General features: G+C 36.4%; 1 protein-coding gene across 3 annotated transcripts in view; it reads right to left on the bottom strand.

The window, feature by feature from the left end:
* The window catches only part of BRWD3 (bromodomain and WD repeat domain containing 3), a 165,964-nt gene that overhangs the window by 140,750 nt on the left and 3,076 nt on the right, over positions 1–22,138 (bottom strand). For 2 of the 3 annotated variants that reach the window (XM_055393949.2, XM_055393953.2), the window contains exons 5-6: positions 6,100–6,250; positions 4,338–4,436 (exon numbers count right to left, since the gene is read on the bottom strand). In XM_055393949.2, the coding sequence (XP_055249924.2) occupies positions 4,338–4,436; positions 6,100–6,250 (250 nt within the window). Of the gene's footprint in view, positions 1–4,337; positions 4,437–6,099; positions 6,251–22,138 lie in introns of those variants that run through there. The other variant, XM_088834049.1, reaches the window with a different exon arrangement.

Genomic DNA, 22,138 nt, shown 5'->3' on the forward strand with positions numbered 1-22,138 from the left:
GCTATATAACGACTGAGCATGTGCTCTAGAGCCAGTGCTCCACAATAAGAGAAGCCACTGCAATGAGAAGCTTGCACATTGCAACTAGAGAAAAGCCCCCCAAAAAATAACTAAAATTAAAAACAAAAACTTAGACCTCAGATACAATAGCCACATGTGACTAGTGGTTACTGTTTTAGATATCACAGGATAGAACATCTCCATTATCACTGAAAGTTCTATTGGATAGCACTATTCTACATAAAATGTCAATTAAAATGAGTGCCAAGAAATGACTAGTAAAATTCTAACATTACTGAATGAAATTGTAAACATGGGACATATCTATTTACAATAAAAATTCTAAAGAAAGTAGGAATAGAAAGGAACATTCTCAACCTGATAAAGAGCATCTATAATCATACTTAATGGTGAGATTGCCCACTTTCCCTATAAGATCAGCAACAACGTAAGGACATCCAGTTTCATCACTTCAATTCACCAGTGTACTTGAGGTACTAGCAGTTCAATGGGCAAAAAAAAAAAAAAAAAAACACTATAAGGCAAACAAGATTAGAAAGGATAAAGTAAACCTGTTTTTATTTGCAGAAAACATGATCATTCATGTAGAGAATCCCAAAGAATCTCAAAAAAGTAGAGGCCATTTGATGTAGTTAGTGGAATTGTTGATTTAGTGATGTGTGTACACACACACACACATATGTATATTTTCTATTTACTGAAAACTGAAATTTTAAAATACAGAACTTAAAATATCATCAGAAACCCAGGAAATTCTTAGGGGAAAATTTCACAAAACATTGCTGTGAGAAATTTAAAAAGATCTAAATAAATGGAGAATTATACTATGTTCCTAGAATTGAAGGCTCAATGTTGCTAAGATATTAATTTTCCCAAAATTCATCTATAGCTTCAAAGTAATCCCAAACAAAATCTACATCACTTTTTTCAATAGAATTTGATACTCTAATTCTAAAATTATACCTTGCTAGTAGAATACAAAATGAAATAGCTACTATCGAAATAATTTGACAGTGTCTTAAAGTTAAACCTGCACTTACCATATGATCCAATAATCCACTACCTAGCTATTTACCCAGAGAAATGAAAATAGATGTTCATGAAACAATGTGTACAATATATTTATAGGCCTTTATTTATAACAGCCAAAATACGGAACCCAAATGTCCATCAACTGATGAATGAATAAACACTGTATTATATCCATACAACAGAATACAACTTGGTGAAATGATATGCATGAATCAGAAGAATTCGATCTAAGCGAAATCAAACAAGCACAAAAGGCTACTTACTGTATAACTGCAAGATGACATTCTAAATAAGGCAAAAGTACAGTGATAGAGAAGGAAACGGTAACCCACTCCAGTATTCTTGCCTGGAGAATACCATGGACAGAGAAGCCTGGTAGGCTACAGTCCACGGGGTCGCAGAGTCGGACACGACTGAGTGATGGAACAGAACGGAACAGTGATAGAGATTAGTGGTTTCTAGGGATTGAGGAATAGGGGACTGACTCTAAGGAGGCACGAAAGAAATTTAAGGAGTGATACAAATGTTCTATATTTGTATTGTGCTAGTGGTGGTTATATAAATGTATACATTTGTCAAAACTCATTGAACTGCACACTTAAAAAGGCAGAACTTGGGAATTCCCTGGTGGTCCAGTGGTTAGGACTCAACTTTCACTGCCAGCCAGGTTCAATTCCTGGTTGTGGAGATCCCACAAGCCTCATGGCAGGGACCAAAAGAAAAAAAAGGGGAGAACTTTTTTATGTGAATCATACATACACCGTAATGTACTTGACTTAAAAAAAAAAATAAAAGTAATGTGGCTAATTCTCAATCTTCTGAGTGCTGTAAGTATAGATCTGTTACAAAGTATTGGTAACATCTGTTTGGTTTTGGTTTGTTTTTTTGGGCTGGGATTGAACCAGGACCTTGGCAGCGACAGCACAAAGTCCTGACCACTGGACTGTCAGGGAACGCCTCATGAAATGGTTCAGAAATAAACTGAAAGACAAGCAGTATAATGTATGCCAGCCACATACTTCTCTGGGCTATGGATTTTTCTTCTGTAAATAGGGATTTAGAACGCAGTTTCCCAAATTTGTTACCAGGAAACTTTCAGAATGTTACAGGGAAAAGGATTTCCACTGTCAAATTACTTAGATAATGTTCTCCCAAAGATGATTCACAAGGCATTTTAGCATATAAGCAGTCCTATATGTAGTCATTTTTTCCCATATTTTTTTAAAACTCAGTGTTTTTCACATTTAGTTGACCAAGATAAGAAATAATATTAATAAAAGTTGTTTCTAGTGCTAAGATACTTTTATAAAACCTTTTAAGTAAGTCTTAAAGACTTACTTTCATGATTAAGCTTTATTTACATAGGGGAATTATAAAACTAACTGATTTAAAAGTAGCTATGGAAAAAACTATACCCCACCATGAGAAAACTATTTCAAAGGATAAATTTTAAAAGATCTTCTATTCATCTTATTTACTTCCTAGTCAACCCCCTCGAGTTTTTATCAGGTTCTGAATTCTAAATATGCTGAACTTAAGTATCTTGACTAGTACATACTACATGAAAACATATCATATTTGAACTATCTCTATTCTAATAGCTCCTCCCCAAATAACATGGCTGATTTAAGAACGTGAAAACACCAATGACAGGGACACTAAAATTCCTAAGCAATTAAAATTATGAATAACAAAGTGATTCAGTTCAGTTCAGTTTAGTCGCTCAGTCGTGTCCGACTCTCCGCGACCCCATGAATCACAGCACAACAAAGTGATTAAATCAATGCAATTAGTATAAAAAACCAACAGAAGTTCAAATCCATATGTGCAGTATTAGAATTTTTTAAAAGGAAAGAAAAGAATAAAGAAATATTGAAAACCTAATACTCTAAAGACTGCTCTTCAGCACTTCACATGTGACCACTGAGGGAAGCATAAAGCATATAAACAATATTGATAGTGTGGCTAAAACTATTATATCATTTGAACATAAATAAATACATGAATAATAAAAGCTATCTCAATTTAATTCAATCAATTAATTATCAATAAAGCTTAAGGGAAAAGTGAACACCAGAAAATTCTGTATGGTGAACAAACTACCCCGGAAAATGAAAAAAAGTGTTAAAAACACCATGTCAAATTAGACCCAACCTAGTAGTCTACTTTTTCTGGTAAAATCCAGGCTATCAAAGAGTACTGTTGGCAATATAGATCAAAGAATCCAAAATTATCTTAATAATGCTTATGAATCTTTTATCAATGACTTCATCTAAATATTTAAAAAACTTTCTAGTCTAAATTTATTTAACCTCTTTGGGTAAATAAGTTCTATAAGCTAATTATGTATTCTTATTTTTCAATTCAAATTTAAGGCATATTCTCTAGGTACTAGGCACTAAATAAAATAATTTAATTTTTCAGAAGAGTGAGAAAATAGGAAAAAAGAGTGACAGTTACTCATCTATCTGCTTGGTTCTATACAGTCTGCAAGAATTAACTTTAGTATAAATGGTTTTGTTAGCTAGATCTTCTCAGGAATCACTACTAGCATTTCTTTACAATGTTTTGGCCAGAGATGACCCAGGATAATATGAAAAGGACATATGAATTTCAGTAAACTACATATGTGAAGGGCGATGTTTCTTTCTTTTAATAAAGATAAAACTTATTACATCATTATAAGTTTGGCAAGCAGATATAAGAAAAATATACTTTTGTTTCCTTCTAAAATCTGTCTTTACATAGTTCCCTGTAAAATCTTTGAGCTTGGCACAGAAATATGTAAATACACTTCCATATGGCTAAAAACACCTGAAGTATATAAAAAAGGAAATGCTTCTGCTAGGAAGAAATAAAAAGACAGGACAGGAGAGGAGAGAAGTGGAAGGGGAAGGGGAGGATGGGGGAGGCAGAGAGGGGAGAGGTGGAAGGGGGATAGGGAGGGGAACGGGAGAGGAGAGAAAAAGGAGGGGTCTTAAGAGGGAGGGGAGGGAGAGGGGAGAGGAGGGAAAAAAGAAGGGAGGAGGATGACAGAGGAGGGGAAAAGGAGGGGAGCAGGGGAGGGAGGGGGAGGGGAAGAAAGAAAATGAATTTTAAAAAGTCACTTTTTACAAAACTATAAAAATGCTTTAAAAAATTCTAGACCAACCATGAAACACTTCAAAATGTAAGCAGTTCATTTACATTTCAAATTTAATTCTGGTACCTATTTTTGGCTTTATAATAAGTTCAGGAAGGAACAAATCAAGAATGTGTTTATAACTCACATGGACATTACTCACCCACATTTGGAGGTTTCACATAATTTACAGGTAGTTCTGGAGGTCTGCCTCTATGTAGAGCTGCAAAAGCAGAGCCATTCCATAGTGTACTCTTACAGTCTATACCAAAAGATTCAAAAGTTAGTCAAGGCATAGAATATGTTTTAAACTGTATCTCAGAGGCAAATGTCTATTTTCAATTTCATTTGCTGAAATACATTTAAAATTATTAAAACCAATAAAAAAATAACATACTTATATATTTAAACATGCTATAATCTATATTATGACAGGTAAACACAAATGCCTTCATGTTATCATCAGGATATTTTATTTTCTGTGATAATCTAGAATCAAAGATCTTATTACACATATATTTGAATCTTATGTAAATATGTCATGGATTAATAAGGTTTTAAGTTTATATTGGTCCCCTTCTGGATCTTTAGGCTTACACATGTCTACTCATATAAAACTATATAAGCAAGGAAATGAATACAGCACAAGTATGCCAGGTAAAATTCAGAAATTTATACTTTGTGTAGGCTCATGTTATGGAGTGACTGCCAGTACTGTAACAGGTAACAACACTATATATCAGATGAAAACTGAGTAAAAATAGTTGTGATTTTTGTCTTTAATGTTTATGTCAAAATTCAAGCAAATATGAAATATTCCTAATAATTCAACTTTGAAACAAAAGTATTCTACTCATCTCCCGAAAGATGTCAAGCTAAACAAATTGAAGAATTTCCTTAAATTATAAAATGAGATAATAAAAAACTGGTATCATTTATGCAACCATGTATTTATCTTTGTGAATTAGGATTTTTAAAAACATTATGCTAAAAAAGCAAAACAGAAATAAATTGGTTGCTAGATAGACCTGAAGTACTTAATTCACAAAGCATCCTTAACACCTAAATGTTCAGAAAATTCTGTCTATATAATTTACATACTGGGGTTCCATGGAAAACATTGGGGAGGACTTCCCTGGTAGTCCAGTGGTTAAGAATCCATCTGCCAATGCAGGGGATACAGATTCAATACCTGGTCCAGGAAGATTCCACATGCCATAGGGCAACTAAGCCTGTGTACCACAACTACTGAGCTTGCATGCCACAGCTACAGAAGTCCTAGAGCCTAGAGCCTGTGCTCTGCAACAAGAGAAGCCACTGTAATAAGAAATCCAAGCACCAGAACTAGAGAGGAGCCCCTGTTCACTGCAACAAGAGAAAGCCTGCATATAGCAACAAAGACCCAGTGCAGCCATAAATCAATTAATAAATTAAAAAACAGCTTTGGGGAAAATCTGTAAAAGACTGAAAAACAGTAAAGTAGAGAAACTCTTACTGAAAAATGATGGATTGATACTTTTGTTTAAATATCTTTAAATATAAACATCTTGACAGATCATAATTTTAATTTACCTGTTATGAAATACCCCTTGTGATTAGAATAACAAGACTCAAAGATTAAGAACATCAAAATGTAATGAAAGAATATTTTACACATTAATACTGTACTAATCAGAGCAGTGATCTTTTGAGAACTCTATTCCACAGGATTACAAAGAGATTTTATATTCTTTACCTCTACAGTATTCACTGTTTTACAGAAAAGGGCTCCATTTAGGCCTCTAGAAATTTACTTGTACACTAGGAAAATAAAAACAAGATTGGCAAGATAAGAAACACTAGAAGAAAATTAGTATTTAGAAAAGCCTGGGAACATTTCATTCACATAAAAATATTTCTTTCTCTAAAAACTGTAAAAATCTTACCTTTGGCATCCCTTAACAGAGACTGCCGACCAACACCGAGTAATGTCTGTACCCCAGGAACACTCTGAGGGATCTCCTTATCTAGTAAGGGACCAATCCGCTCACAAATTTTAAGGAGGTAGTCTGGAGGAATGTGTGCATTGGCTGCCACCTAAAAGGCATAAATATAATACAGGAAAACAAATTTGGTTTAAAAACATTACCAAACTGCTCCAACATGGAACAAAGTACAATTTTAAAGTACACAACAAGGAAAATAAGATTTTAAATATTTAATACTTCAAAGAAATTTAGGAAACAGCTACAAAGAATTAAGCACCATTTAAACAAATATTAACATGTAAATGACAAGGCAGTTTAACTTACTTTTACATGTTTTGATTAAATCATTTGCTTAGCTGTTAATCTTATACAAATAAGTGCTACAAAACAGCAAAAATGAGCATGCCTAAAACCCAAAGAAGTACAAAGATGATGGCTAAATTCTACTAGTACTTAATCAGCAGTGATAAACTGATCAAGTATCAGAGAATCTAGATTCTATATAAATGATAAGAATGCAAACAAAGGTATTACTTCCATAAAACTCCCACTTAAGCCCCTTTAGGATTAAGAGTACATATTTGCTTAATTAAAACAGCACTCTTTCCCTAAAAAAGCTAATTGGTTTTCAAGAGTATAAAATTAATGATAATTTTATATACCATGTCCTAAACAACTAAACTATGTACTCAAAATTCAATGCAACAACTCATTTTTACAACACAATTTTTGAAGATGGTTGACAAATGCAGAAAGGAATGAGACAATAAAACAACAAAAGTGGTTTCCATTTTTTATCTAAGCTAGTGTTAAAGTTACTGATGTGTTTCACAAAAACCTAATTATTAAAACAGTAAACAGAGTAGAATATTAAAAATTCTTAGATAAAAAGAAAATTTGCATTCTCTTCTTGACAAAAGGGCCTAAAATCTATCTAGTTACAAACTTACAATGCCAATTTTTATAAGTGCTATACATAGAGCACTTACACATTGAGCACAAACAATGCTCAAACTACCGCACAATTGCACTCATCTCACACGCTAGTAAAGCCATGCTCAAAATTCTCCAAGCCAGGCTTCAGCAATATGTGAACCGTGAACTCCCAGATGTTCAAACAGGTTTTAGAAAAGCCAGAGGCAATTGCCAACATCCGCTGCTGGATCATGGAGAAAGCAAGAGAGTTCCAGAAAAACATCTATTTCTGCTTCACTGACTATACCAAAGCCTTTGACTGTGTGGATCACAATAAAATGTGGAACATTTTGAAAGAGCTGGGAATACCAGACCACCTGACCTGCCTCTTGAGAAACCTGTATGCAGGTCAGGAAGCAACAGTCAGAACTGTACATGGAACAACAGACTGGTTCCAAATAGGAAAAGGAGTACGTCAAGGCTGTATATTGTCACCTTGCTTATTGAACTTATATGCAGAGTACATCATGAGGAACGCTGGGCTGGAAGAAGCACAAGCTGGAATCAAGATTGCTGGGAGAAATATCAATCACCTCAGATATGCAGATGACACTACCCTTATGGCAGAAAGTGAAGAGGAACTCAAAAGCCTCTTGATGAAAGTGAAAGAGGAGAGTGAAAAGGTTGGCTTGAAGCTCAACATTCAGAAAACAAAGATCATGGCATCTGGTCCCATCACTTCATGGGAAATAGATGGGGAAACAGTGGAAACAGTGGCTGACTTTATTTTTGGGGGGCTCCAAAATCACTGCAGATGCTGATTGCAGCCATGAAATTAACCTAGATACCATATTAAAAAGCAGAGACATTACTTTGCCAACAAAGCTCCATCTAGTCAAGGCTATGGATTTTCCCGTGGTCATGTATGGATGTGAGAGTTGGACTGTGAAGAAAGCTGATCACCGAAGAATTGATGGTTTTGAACTGTGGTGTTGGAGAAGACTCTTGAGAGTCCCTTGGACTATAAGGAGATCCAACCAGTCCATTCTAAAGGAGATCAATCCTGGGTGTTCATTGGAAGGACTGATGCTAAAGCTGAAACTGCAATACTTTGGCCACCTCATGCGACGAGTTGACTCACTGGAAAAGACTCTGATGCTGGGAAAGGTTGGGGGCGGGAGGAGAAGGGGACGACAGAGAATGAGATGGCTGGATGGCATCACCAACTCAGTGGACATGAGTTTGAGTGAACTCCGGGAGTTGGTGATGGACAGGGAGGCCTGTGATGGACAGGTCGTGCTGTGATTCATGGGGTCGCGGAGAGTCAGACACGACTGAGTGACTGAACTGAACTGAACTGATACATAGAGAGAAACACGTGTGTGTCTGTGTACCTGCCATCACATAGGACACACATCAATATATTACCACCAAATCAAGAACAATATAGTACAAAAGATAATTTTGTAAATCATCCTTAATGATCACCAGCAGAAGAGATGTTGTGTGTTCTTGATAAATACTGGTTCACTGAATCAATGAATAAATAAAAACCAAAGTATACGCCAGCCCCGGCAGCACAGACGCAAGAGACACCGCCCCAGTGCAACCGACCATGCAAAGAGGCGCGGCCGTGAGGAACTACCCCACGCCTGAGGCCAGGGCCGGCGGTTGAGAGGAGCTACCCCACGTCCAATAGGCAGTGGCTGTGCGGGCGCAGGAGGGCTGAGAGGAGCTACTCCACGTTCAAGGTCAGGAGGGGTGGCCTTGAGGAGATACCCCTATCCAAGGTAAGGTGCAGTGGCTGCGCTTCCTTGAAGCAGCTGTGAAGAAATATCCCACGCCCAAGGTAGCTGAAACCCAAATAAGACAGTAGATATTGTGAGGGGGCATCAGAGGGCATACACACTGAAATCATAATCACAGGAAGCTAGTCGATCTGATCACATGGACCACATCCGAATGTGGTCCACTGGAGAAGGGAATGGCAAACCACTTGTATACTTCCCTTGAGAACCCCATGAACAGTAACAAAGGGCAAAATGATAGGATACTGAATGAGGAATTCCCCAGGTCGGTAGGTGCCCAGTATGCTACTGGAGCTCAGTGGAGAAATAACTCTAGAAGGAATGAAGGGATAGAGCAAAACCAAAACCAAAACCCAGTTGTGGATGTGACCGGTGATAGAAGCTAAGTCCGGTGCTGTAAAGAGCAATATTGCATAGGAACCTGGAATGTTAGGTCCATGAATCAAGGCAAATTGGAACTGGTCAAACAGGGGATGGCAAGAGTGAACACAGATATTCTAGGAATCAGTGAATTAAAATGGACTGGAATGGGTGAATTTAACTCAGATGACCATTATATCTACTACTGTGGACAGGAATCCCTTAGAAGAGATGAAGTAGCCATCATGGTCAACAAAAGAGTCCGAAATGCAGTAATTGGATGCAATCTTAAAAACGACAGAATGATTTCTGTTCGTTTCCAAGGCAAACCATTCAATATTACAGTAATCCAGGCCTATGCCCCAACCAGTAACGCTGAAGAAGCCGAAGTTGAACGGTTCTATGAAGACCTACAAGACCTTTTAGAACTAACACCTGAAAAAGATGTCCTTTTCATTATAGGAGCCTGGAATGCAAAAGTAGGAAGTCAAGAAACACCTGGAGTAACAGGCAAATTTGGCCTTGGAGCACGGAATGAAGCAGGGCAAAGGCTAATAGAGTTTTGTCAAGAGAACGCACTGGTCATAGCAAACACCCTCTTCCAACAACAAAAGAGAAGACTCTACACATGGACATCACCAGATGGTCAACACCGAAATCAGATTGATTCTGTTCTTTGCACCCAAAGATGGAGAAGCTCTATAGAGTCAGCAAAAACAAGACCAGGAGCTGACTGTGGCTCAGATCATGAACTCCTTATTGCCAAATTCAGACTTAAATTGAAGAAAGTAGGGAAAACCACTAGACCATTCAGATATGACCTAAATCAAACCCCTTATGATTATACAGTGGAAGTGAGAAATAGATTTAAGGGACTAGATATGATAGATAGAGTGCCTGATGAACTCTGGACGGAGGTTCGTGACATTGTACAGGAGACAGGGACCAAGACCATCCTCATGGAAAAGAAATGCAAAAAAGCAAAATGGCTGTCTGAGGAGGCCTTACAAATAGCTGTGAAAAGAAGAGAGGCGAAAAGCAAAGGAGAAAAGGAAAGATATAAGCATCTGAATGCAGAGTTCCAAAGAATAGCAAGGAGAGATAAGAAAGCCTTCCTCAGCAATCAGTGCAAAGGAATAGAGGAAAACAACAGAATAGGAAAAACAAGAGATCTCTTCAAGGAAATTAGAGATTCCAAGGGAACATATCATGCAAAGATGGGCTCGATAAAGTACAGAAATGGTATGGACCTAACAGAAGCAGAAGATATTAAGAAGAGGTGGCAAGAATACACAGAAGAACTGTACAAAAAAGATCTTCACGACCAAGATAGTCGCGATAATGTGATCACTGACCTAGAGCCAGACATCTTGGAATGGGAAGTCAAGTGGGCCTTAGAAAGCATCACTACGAACAAAGCTAGTGGAGGTGATGGAATTCTAGTTGAGCTATTTCAAATCCTGAAAGATGATGCTGTGAAAGTGTTTCACTCAATATGCCAGCAAATTTGGAAAACTCAGCAGTGGCCACAGGACTGGAAGAGGTCAGTCTTCATTCCAATCCCAAAGAAAGGCAATGCCAAAGAATGCTCAAACTACTGCACAATTGCACTCATCTCACACGCTAGTAAAGTCATGCTCAAAATTCTCCAAGCCAGGCTTCAGCAATATGTGAACCGTGAACTCCCAGATGTTCACCAGGTTTTAGAAAAGCCAGAGGCAACAGAGACCAAATTGCCAACATCCGCTGGATCATGGAGAAAGCAAGAGAGTTCCAGAAAAATATCTATTTCTGCTTCATTGACTATGCCAAAACCTTTGACTGTGTGGATCACAGTAAACTGTGGAAAATTCTGAAAGAGATGTGAATACCAGACCACCTGACCTGCCTCTTGAGAAACTTGTATGCAGGTCAGGTAGCAACAGTCAGAACTGTACATGGAACAAGAGACTGGTTCCAAATAGGAAAAGGAGTACGTCAAGGCTGTAGATTGTCACCTTGCTTATTGAACTTATATGCAGAGTACATCATGAGGAACGCTGGGCTGGAAGAAGCACAAGCTGGAATCAAGATTGCCAGGAGAAATATCAATAACCTCAGATATGCAGATGACACTACCCATATGGCAGAAAGTGAAGAGGAACTCAAAAGCCTCTTGATGAAAGTGAAAGAGGAGTGAAAAGGTTGGCCTGAAGCTCAACATTCAGAAAACAAAGATCATGGCAACTGGTCCCATTACTTAATGGGAAAGAGATGGAAAAACAGTGGAAATAGTGTCAGACTTTATTTTGGGGGGCTCCAAAATCATTGCGGATGCTGATTGCAGCCATGAAATTAAAAGACGCCTTCTCCTTGGAAGGAAAGCTATGACCAATCTAGATAGTATATTAAAAAGCAGAGACATTATTTTGCCAACAAAGGTCCGTCTATTCAAGGCTATGGTTTTTCCCGTGGTCATGTATGGATGTGAGAGTTGGACTGTGAAGAAAGCTGATCACTGAAGAATTGATGCTTTTGAACTGTGGTGTTGGAGAAGACTCTTGAGAGTCCCTTGGACTGCAAGGAGATCCAACCAGTCCATTCTAAAGTAGATCAATCCTGGGTGTTCACTGGAAGGACTGATGCTAAAGCTGAAACTGCAATACTTTGGCCACCTCATGCGACGAGTTGACTCACTGGAAAAGACTCTGATGCTGGGAAAGGTTGGGAGCGGGAGGAGAAGGGGACGACCGAGAACGAGATGGCTGGATGGCATCACCGACTCTGTGGACTTGAGTTTGAGTGAACTCCGGGAGTTGGTGATGGACAGGGAGGCCTGTCTTGCTGTGATTAATGGGGTCGCGGAGAGTCAGACACAACTGAGCGACTGAACTGAACTGAACTGAACCTATAAGCAATATCAGAAGAATTCACAGAGGAAAATGTTTCTATCAGATTGTTTTCCTAGGAAACACAGGTTGAAGAACTACAATCCAACATTTAGGTAGGATCTGGGGATAAATGATCTACTATGACTTTTTAAAATTATTTATTAAAACAAATTATTTATTGCCAAATATCTTTTACAAGACCCCTCAAAAACCTTTTTTTTTTTTTTTTTTTTTGCCACACGACATGAAATGTGGGATCTTAGTTCCAGACCTGGGATAGAACCCATGCCTCCTGCAGTGGAAGTATTAACCACTAGACCATCGGAGAAGCCCCCACAAACCAATTTTGATCTATCCAAATCACTGTGGCCTGCGCAACTGTCATGATGGTCAGGAAGAATGGCAACTTAATCTGATTACTTTTCATTTGCATCTGGATTGGGACAAAAGATCAAGCAAATTCTTTCAGCTATTTCACACAACTCTAGTTGTGTTTCTAAGCAATTAACTACATAGAACTAAAATAATACAAGTAATATTAAAGTCAAAGCAGGTGATGATTCAATTTAAAAGCCATTTGTTTTTTGTTACCTAGAGACACTGATGGGCTTCTCTTAAAGAATCCACCTGCAATGTGGAAGACCTGGGTTGGAGACCTGGGTTCGATCCCTGGGTTGGGAAGATCCCCTGAAGAAGAGAAAGGCTACCCACTCCAGTATTCTGGCCTGGAGAATTCCATAGACTGTATAGTCCTTGGGGTCACAAAGCATTTGACACAACAGAGCGACTTTCACTTTTCAGAGACACTGATATCCTAGAATCCTAGTTTGTAATTCATCCTCTCCACAAGAGGGCATTCCTAAATAGGCCTACACACAAATATAATTAGTACTCCCAAAATATATATACATCACAAAGAAAAAAGCCATAAAATACAGCATATTAACATCTATAATAGTTTGTGCCTTTTTCCCAAAAAAACTGTCTTGTGTAAACTGGGCTTCTATTATCATTTTCCACCAAGTAAATGTTATAAGAAGGGTTTACACTTGATGGTAGTTGATGTCTTCAGTGGCATTTTCTATTCTATCAATTTTCTTTTCCTCATTTCCTTACCATCTCAAGAATTACAAAAAGCTAACTACCCTAGAACTTGCAATATACAGTAATATTTACCCAGAAAATAGGAGTTCTCTGATATGAATTTTTAGAATTACCCACTTATAGAAACCTGTCAGATTTGTCTTTTTTGTGACTATATAAATTTTATTAAGAATCAAGCAGTAAGAAAAGGACAAAAAATAATCTTTCTTCAAAAAACCCTTACTGCTTAAAGTTGAATATTCCAGCAAGTATGTCTTACACTGAAATCTTAGGACCCCTGTCTACTTCATTTTATAAAAACAATGATGTTTAGGGACTTCCCTGATGGTCCAGTGGCTAAGACTCCAGGTTTGACCGTTGGTCAGAGAACTAGTTCTCGCATGCCACAACTAAGAGTTTGAATGCTGCAACTAAAGATCCTGCATGCAGCAACAAAGATCAAAGATCCTGCCTGCTGCAACTAAGATGGATGTGTGTGTACACCCAGATAAATAATGAAAACAAATTTTCGAAAAAATGTTTGATTTTCAGGTGTGTGTGTGTCTGTGTGTGTTCGTGTGCACGCAGGTGTGCACATGTACACTCATTTCTGTCTGACTCTTTGTGACCCTGTGGACTGTAGCCTGAGAGGCTCCTCTGTCCATGGAATTTTCCAGGCAAGAATACTGGAATGAATTGCCATTTCCTCCTCTAGGGGATCTTCCCAACCCAGGGATTGAACCTACGCCTCTTGTGTGTGTCTCCTTCATTAGCAGGTGGATTCTTTACCATCTGCACCAACAATTATATAAACTTTTTATCATTTCCACTTGCTCCTTGGAAGGAAAGCTATGACCAACCTGGATAGTATATTAAAAAGCAGAGACATTACTTTGCCAACCAAGGTCCGTCTAGTCAAGGCAATGGTTTTTCCTGTGGTCATGTATGGATGTGAGAGTTGGACTGTGAAGAAGGCTGATCGCCGAAGAATAGATGCTTTTGAACTGTGGTGTTGGAGAAGACTCTTGAGAGTCCCTTATACTGCAAGGAGATCCAACCAGTCCATTCTAAGGGAGATCAATCCTGGATGTTCATTGGAGGGACTGATGCTAAAGCTGAAACTGCAATACTTTGGCCACCTCATGCGACGAGTTGACTCACTGGAAAAGACACTGATGCTGGGAAAGGTTGGGGGCGGGAGGAGAAGGGGACAACAGAGATTGAGATGCCTGGATGGCATCACCGACTCTGTGGACATGAGTTTGAGTGTACTCCGGGAGTTGGTGATGGACAGGGAGGCCTGGCGTGCTGTGATTCATGGGGTCGCGGAGAGTCGGACACGACTGAGCGACTGAACTGAACAGTAATTATTTTAAAACACAGAATCATTAATTAAGCAACTAAAACAAGGCTCATCTACTCTCAAATTCCCCCCCCCTTGAAAATTTGCATTGTAAACTATTAAATAAATTTTTCACAAGTTTGCTTTTCACCCTATACAACAGAAAAATTAGTCAACTTCTAGGTAGTCCCATTCAAAAATTCATTCCGCTAAAATCAATAAAAATTTGATTATAAAATAGTATGATAACCCTGTATACGAGACAGCAAAAGAGACACAGATGTATAGAACAGTCTTTGAGACTCTGTGGGAGAGGGTGAGGGTGGGATGGTTTGGGAGGATGGCATTGAAACATGTATATTATCATATGCGAAACAAATCACCAGTTCAGGGTCGATGCATGTTACAGGATTCTCGGGGCTGGTATGCGGGGATGACCCAGAGGGAGGATAAGGGGAGGAGGGAGGTGAGAGGGGGGTTCGGGAAGGGGAACTCATGTACACCCGGGGCGGATTCATGTCAATGTATGGCAAAACCAACTAATATAATATTGTAAAATAATTAGCCTCCAATAAAAATAAAAATTAAAAAAAATGTACTAGAGGAACATAGATTCTATCAACACAATGGCAATAACAATATTTTTGAGTTTGAACATGCTCTTCTCCTTTAAATAACATTAGCAGGCTTCCAGACTTTATCAGCACAGTTCTTGCAATAATAGTTTCTTCTAAATCAAACTTCAGGACTTTTAAGTGGTATAAATGTTTACTTCAACCCATGTTCTTTGATTAAAGCTGGAATTTCTTAAAGGTGAGCTTTTAAAACGTAAGAGCTCTTATCTATACTCAGTAATTACATTTCTAAGTTTTTAAAAAAATTCTATATTAGAATTACACGTGAATATAATGCAATATATAATAAAATATCAGAAGTATGTATTAAAAATATTCTATGAAATTAATGCCTTATTAAAAGCCATTTTTTGATTAAAACTCAAAGCATTCTAATTTCAATTATTTAACCAAATTTCTCTTTCTGGAATATAATGACCAACAAGTAACAGAACAAGTGCTTTCAGATTTGTTCTATCAACAAGTAACTGAACAAGTGCTTTCAGATTTGTTCTATCAACAAGCAACAGAACAAGTGCTTTCAGATTTGTTCTACCAACAAGTAACAGAACAAGTGCTTTCAGATTTGTTCTATCAACAAGTAACAGAACAAATGCTTGCAGAAAGCACTTGTTCTGTTACTTGTTGGTCATTATATTCCAGAAAGAGAAATTTGGTTAAATAATTGAAATTAGAATGCTTTGAATTTTAATCAAAAAATGGCTTTTAATAAGGCATTAATTTCATAGAATATTTTTAATACATACTTTTGATATTTTATTATATATTGCATAATACAAACTTCTGTATTATTTTGTAAAAAAAAAAACTCCAAGGAGTTAAATTATAAAACTTTTGAACTGGAAGGATCCTTATATATAATTAACTTAATTCCACATCTGAGTAGGAAAAACAGATTCAGAGAAGTGATGTCCAATGGTCAAAATGAATGGATAGCAATCTGGGTCTCTCTGCCCACTGTTATTTCCATTACTGCCCCATTAAGGCAACTGAAAAATAAAGGTAATTAACACAAAGACTGCAAAAAATTAAAACTATAAGTCTGAATAAACTGAAAGAAATTAAATGAAGCCTAGATTATAAATAAACCTTCTTAACAGGATGACTGGCTGACCTAAAGAGCAAATCTAACAACTGAAATTACCACACTTCAGAATCATTATGACAACTGAGAAGACCAGAGAGATCCTACTAGTCATAATTAGTTAAAAGAAATCCAGCTGGGCACTGAATAAAACACAAAGGGTCCCTAATCTCAGGGGACCAGGCCTGCACCAAGAGCTATATTTGAAATACTAATTTTCAGATGGCCATGATAGTATTTCTACTTTGGTGTTTTGAAATAATAGGATCAGACAAGTAACTAAAAAATGAATAAAACAGAATTGTGTATTTCGTTTTTTAACTAAAATAATGACTACACACGAAAAATGATGAAACTGAGAACATATGCTGAAGAAGTAAAATGCAACATTTTATCTGAGATTTAAAATGTTCTTTTTTCTGGTGGAGGAGGGGGAAGAGAAAAAGCACATACACAGTTTATCACAGGACTTTTTGATATCTAGGGACAGAAAACGAAACAGATTTTGAAAAATACAACAAGGCTTTAAGATAAGCATGATACTCTGAATTCTAAGAGCCTGAATTACTCAGGTTCCAAAACTGACTAGCTGTTACTCCTTTTGGGAGTGTGATGCAGTAGAAAAGACTTGGATTTGAATGTTTCCAGTATCCCCAGGCTCCTATTTATGTGACCTGCAAAATTGTTCAGCCTTTCTGACTCTGAGCTCCCTCATCTGTAAAACAGGGAGTAATGATAGCTACTTAATATTATTTATAAACCAAAAACAAAACCATTCACTTACGCATTAACTCATTCAGACGTTTAAAGTATAGGGATATAATGAAAGATTAAATTGCTGCCCTAAAAGAATCCATAGTCCGAGTTAGGAAAACTAGTAGATAGAAACAAATCAAATCTACAAGTTCCCAGAGGTTTAGTACAGAGAGCTAAAGGAATAAAGTACAGTACCTCATTCACCCTGGGGGTAGGGGTTCATGTCCAATTTCACACCTGGATTCTAAGTGAAAGTTAACAAGAGAGACAAAGAGAAAGCATTCTAGGCAAAAAGAAAACACTTTGCACAGTGCCTAGGTTTAAGATATACCTCCACAACATTAAAAAAAAAAAAAAATCAAACACTATCCGGAGTACCATCTAATTTTTAAGGAAAAAAATGCACGTAATTGTACAAAAAAAGCAAAATGAAAGAGAACGTTAAAAAATAGTTTATTTTCTGCTTGATACATTCCAGTAAAATATAAATGTCTACAATAATCCAATATTACCTTTATAATTTTAAAAAATTAGTTTTAATATTTGAATAATTTGAAGGAGAAATGAAAAACTGGGCAGCAAAGGAAAGAAAACAGGCCTCCCCATTGTAGTAATACCACTGGTTAACAGGGTGGGCTACAGTGTTAAGACTTCCTATCACTTTCTTTTGAAAATATTAATCATTGTTCATAGCATCTTTTTATTAGTTTTAAGATTTCCTCAGGAATGAAACAGGCAGAGCAATCCACCTAGGGCTCAAGTATTCTCTGGGTTATACCGCCTCAAGAAAGTACTAAAAGTACTATAACCTTGAGGTCAGATGATATCAAGACAAGAACTAGGGACCCACCCACATTCTAGAAGTTTCTCAGGAGAGAAAGGGCCAATGAAAAGAACTCCATACTAGCTAGCAGATTAGCATATGTAAAAAGTATATACCATGAAACAATTTTTTAAAAAGTTAAGAAAATTAAAAAAATAAGAACTAGCTAATTATAAAGAGCCATGGTAGGTACTAAAAGGCATAAGAAAAACACTTTCAACAAGGTAATATAAAGTACAAGAAATAAATTATCAATCATGTGTAGAAAATAAGATTAGGATAAGAAGAAATCAATCAGAAGGGTTGAGGATCCCTGCAACAAGACATGGGAAAAACATACCTCCCACTTCTTAAAAATCAGTGAATACTGTTCCAGTATTACACTGAATTATTTTCTGTAATTCATAAAAATGCAAATAACACTAAATATCTTTTGCTATAACGATCATTCTTTGAGTTAACACAGATGCACTTCAAAAACACTCATTTTGGGCTCAATTCTGACACTTTCTACTCTTTTTTTTAATGTTACTATTATATATGCCCCTTACCTTATAAAAAAAATTACTAAGAAAATTGAGTAGTGATAATTAGCTAACTAAAAAAAACATAAATTCTGGGGTCAGAGTTGTTCAGATTTTAATGCTGGTCATTCAAACTCTCTGTTCTATTTTTAAAATATAGTCAAATGTAGTAACCAACTTACTTGCACTCATTTGCATCCTTTCATATTTAACTCATTTGGTCCACGTAATAACCTTTCAAAACAGGTAGGGGTTCTTATTTTATAAATGAAGAAACTGATTCTCTGAGAGGTTAAGTAACTTCCCCAGGGTGGCTCAGCAAGTAATGACTAAATATTATGGCCTTTTCTGCTACTCACAAAATTCTATTTGAAAAATGTTAAAGGCATCTCTAAAATATGACGTAAACATTAAATTGACTTTAAATTACTATTTTAATCCCTACAAAAATTTATTAATCAATCAATAACCAACATCATCAAAACTTTAACAAAAACACAGAAACTAAACTTAGTAGTCAAATATCACAAAGGTTCTTTCGGGACAAAATTTTATAAGAAACATTCACGCAATACAAATTCTTACTCTCTTCATTTCCTTAATACCATCTCATTTGAACTGAGATACCAGTTTTCCTAGGACTGATGAGAAATCTCCAAAGGGATTTTAATCACTGAAAATGCATTCCTAGAGCCCAAGTGTGGGGGGGGGGAAAGCCAAGGATCAATCCAGATGAATAACTAAAACTGATGTGGCTCAGGCAAATCAGTAGCGAAGATCAGTTTCCAGACACTGATTGCTGCCTGCCATACCTATCAGTTAGCATTATATCCACAAGGGGGTCAAACAGCACATGACTTTTGGTTTCCCACGATGCATTCTGTTCCTAACTATGGCTTTGTGTTCACATAACAGTTAATAAGTCACACATGCTTAAATTGCTTCCACACTTAGAGATGTAATAACCATGCTGCTGCTAAGTCACTTCAGTCGTGTCCGACTCTGTGTGACCCCATAGACGGAAGCCCACCAGGCTCCCCCATCCCTGGGATTCTCCAGGCAAGAACACTGGAGTGGGTTGCCATTTCCTTCTCCAATGTGTGAAAGTGAAAAGTGAAAGTGAAGTCAATCAGTCGTGTCCGACCCTTAGCGACCCCACGGACTGCAGCCTACCAGGCTCCTCCATCCATGGGATTTTCTAGGCAATAGTACTGGAGTGGCTTGCCATTGCCTTCCCTCAGAATAACCATGCTACTAGCGCTCAAAGATCATTCTACAGTTCTACTAGACAATTTAAGCTATTACTAGTAACTACAGAACAAGAGCTGGATAAGAGGAGAAAAAAATACAGGTATGTCTGTAATTCAAATATGGTATTTAAAAAGCAGTTGGTGAGGATCAAATGAAATAATCTGAAAACATTTTTAAACTTAAATATGTTAAATGCAGGTGTAAATTCTTATAATGGCATATATCACCATAGATGTATTACTTTTAAAGATACAAGTGAAGATTAAAATCTTGATAAAGTTTTCTTATTTTTTTAAATAGCATAAAACTGCTTCAAGTCTTTTCCATATAAAACAAAGGCAATATAATCTATGCCACTCCAAATGTAAGCACTAATTGGTGCTTTCAATTCTATGGATGAAAAATGCTGAGTAAATGTAAAAATATACAACACACCTAAAGATAATTATGTCTCTGGTTCAGTCTTATGATAGAAGTACCCACAAAATGATTCAAAAGTCTTAAGGTATGTCCTTAAAAATGTTTCCAAGTCATCTTTCCAATATGTAAAATTTGTGTATGAACAAAAACTATTCATTTAAACACACACACACACACACACACTCCTCACTGCTCTGTCATTCCCAATGATCATCCCCAGTATAGCTCCAAGGAGGAAGCAATAAAATAGTGAACAAATCAACAGGATAACCACAAATGAAAGGACATTTGTAATTACTTAAATTATCTACCTTAAGAAGTAAGAAGCAAATCTAATTCTATTATATTTTAAATAAGTCAAGCAGAAATAAAGAAAAATACTCAAACTTCAAAAACAATCACCCTGACTTCAAATCTCTCCCTGTATCATTACAAAACTCTGAAAATTAATTTAGAATTTTCTAATGTCATAATCAAAAATGTTACAGTTCAACATATACTGACAAAAGGAGAGGGCAAGGGTGGGATGATTTGGGAGAATGGCATTGAAACATGTATATTATCATATGTGAAACGAATCGCCAGTCCAGGTTCGATGCATGATACAGGATGCTCGGGGCTGGTGTACTGGGATGAACCAGAGGGATGGGATGGGGAGGGAGGTGGGGGGGTTCAAGATGGTGAACACATATACACCCGGGGCAGATTCATGTCAATGTATGGTAAAACCAATACAATAATGTAAAGTAATTAGCCTCCAATTAAAATTTAAAAATAAATAAATAAAAAATGAAATAAAAGGCACTTTAGATCCCAACATGTTGATATTTGGCTGCAAGTAGGTTTAACAAAAAAAGCACCTTTCCTGGTGTTCCAAAGTATAAGTAAAACACTTAATCAGATTTAAGAAAGAAAAAGAGGGATTTTTAGACTATGTAATAATAACAGTAGTAATAAGTGCTGAAGAAATCCAACATATTATCTTAATATTCTTCTGGATAAATCAAGTTAAGCAATATAGTTTTTACAATTCAATTAAAAATATACATATGGACAGAAAGGCAGGATTTTTTTATTTCAAGTATGTAGTATGCATGACTATGCAACTTCAATTCAGTATTTTGATATCCTTGTTTATGCTCCTTTGCCTCTTTATTATGCATTTGTATTCTTTCCTTTTAATATCCCAGTACATTTTAAGTTTGAAATTCTGCAATATAATTTAACATATAAGGTTATACTAATTAATAACACTTTGTTCTAAATTTCAATCAAAAATATGTAGCTAAATCAAAGATCACAGTTTAAATCCATTGTTCTAACATCACTTTAAAAAATACCCCAAGGAAAAAATCCATCTCTCCTACAATGAAGCCACTCAAAATCTCACATCAGATTTGAAATCATTTTTATCAACAACTGATGAATCTAGCAATCAGTCTAACACTACACACTCAGTTCTCAGCCACTTCTTTTCCTTCTGTTCAAATTCTCATTCAGCTCTGCTTCATCTCCCCTTACAAAGAAATCTATAGGTAGCGAACAGACATATGACTAAAAATAAAACCATATTATCAAAATGTATTATCCCTAGAAAAAATTGGATCCTGGTGTGGAAAAATAAAAGCCTATATGTACAATATAAAAATTAAGTTAAAAACAAAAAGATAACACTATCTAAACTAAGGGTAATATTAATAGAGAAATTCTGTGTATATAAAAACTAAAAATGTATACGGAATTATAAAAACAATAAATTAAAAAGATAAAGGTGAAAATCAAGTATACACAGGAATATACAAATGAATTAAAAATAATTTAAAAATAACTTGCTAAAGTTAAAGGCTCACTAACAGAAAAGAGCTAATTAAATAAACAAAATAAAGAGGATTATTTCACCTATTAAAGTCACCAAAAGATTTTTAAAATTCATTCTAAGTATCTAAGTATCTAGATGGTTAGATTATAAATTAGTACAATCTCCTGAAGAGCATTTTATAATATATAAAATGGATGAGACCCCTGACCTGATAACTCCACTTCAGAAATAGAGCCCAGGAAAACAACTGGGGAAAAAAGAGGGGAAAAAGCAGAATGACTACTTAACTATGCAAAGATATTAGTGA

The sequence above is a fragment of the Moschus berezovskii genome, chromosome X, assembly GCF_049115385.1.
Source record: "Moschus berezovskii isolate FMDL1 chromosome X, NW_MosBer_1.0, whole genome shotgun sequence".
Classification (NCBI taxonomy): domain Eukaryota; kingdom Metazoa; phylum Chordata; class Mammalia; order Artiodactyla; family Moschidae; genus Moschus; species Moschus berezovskii.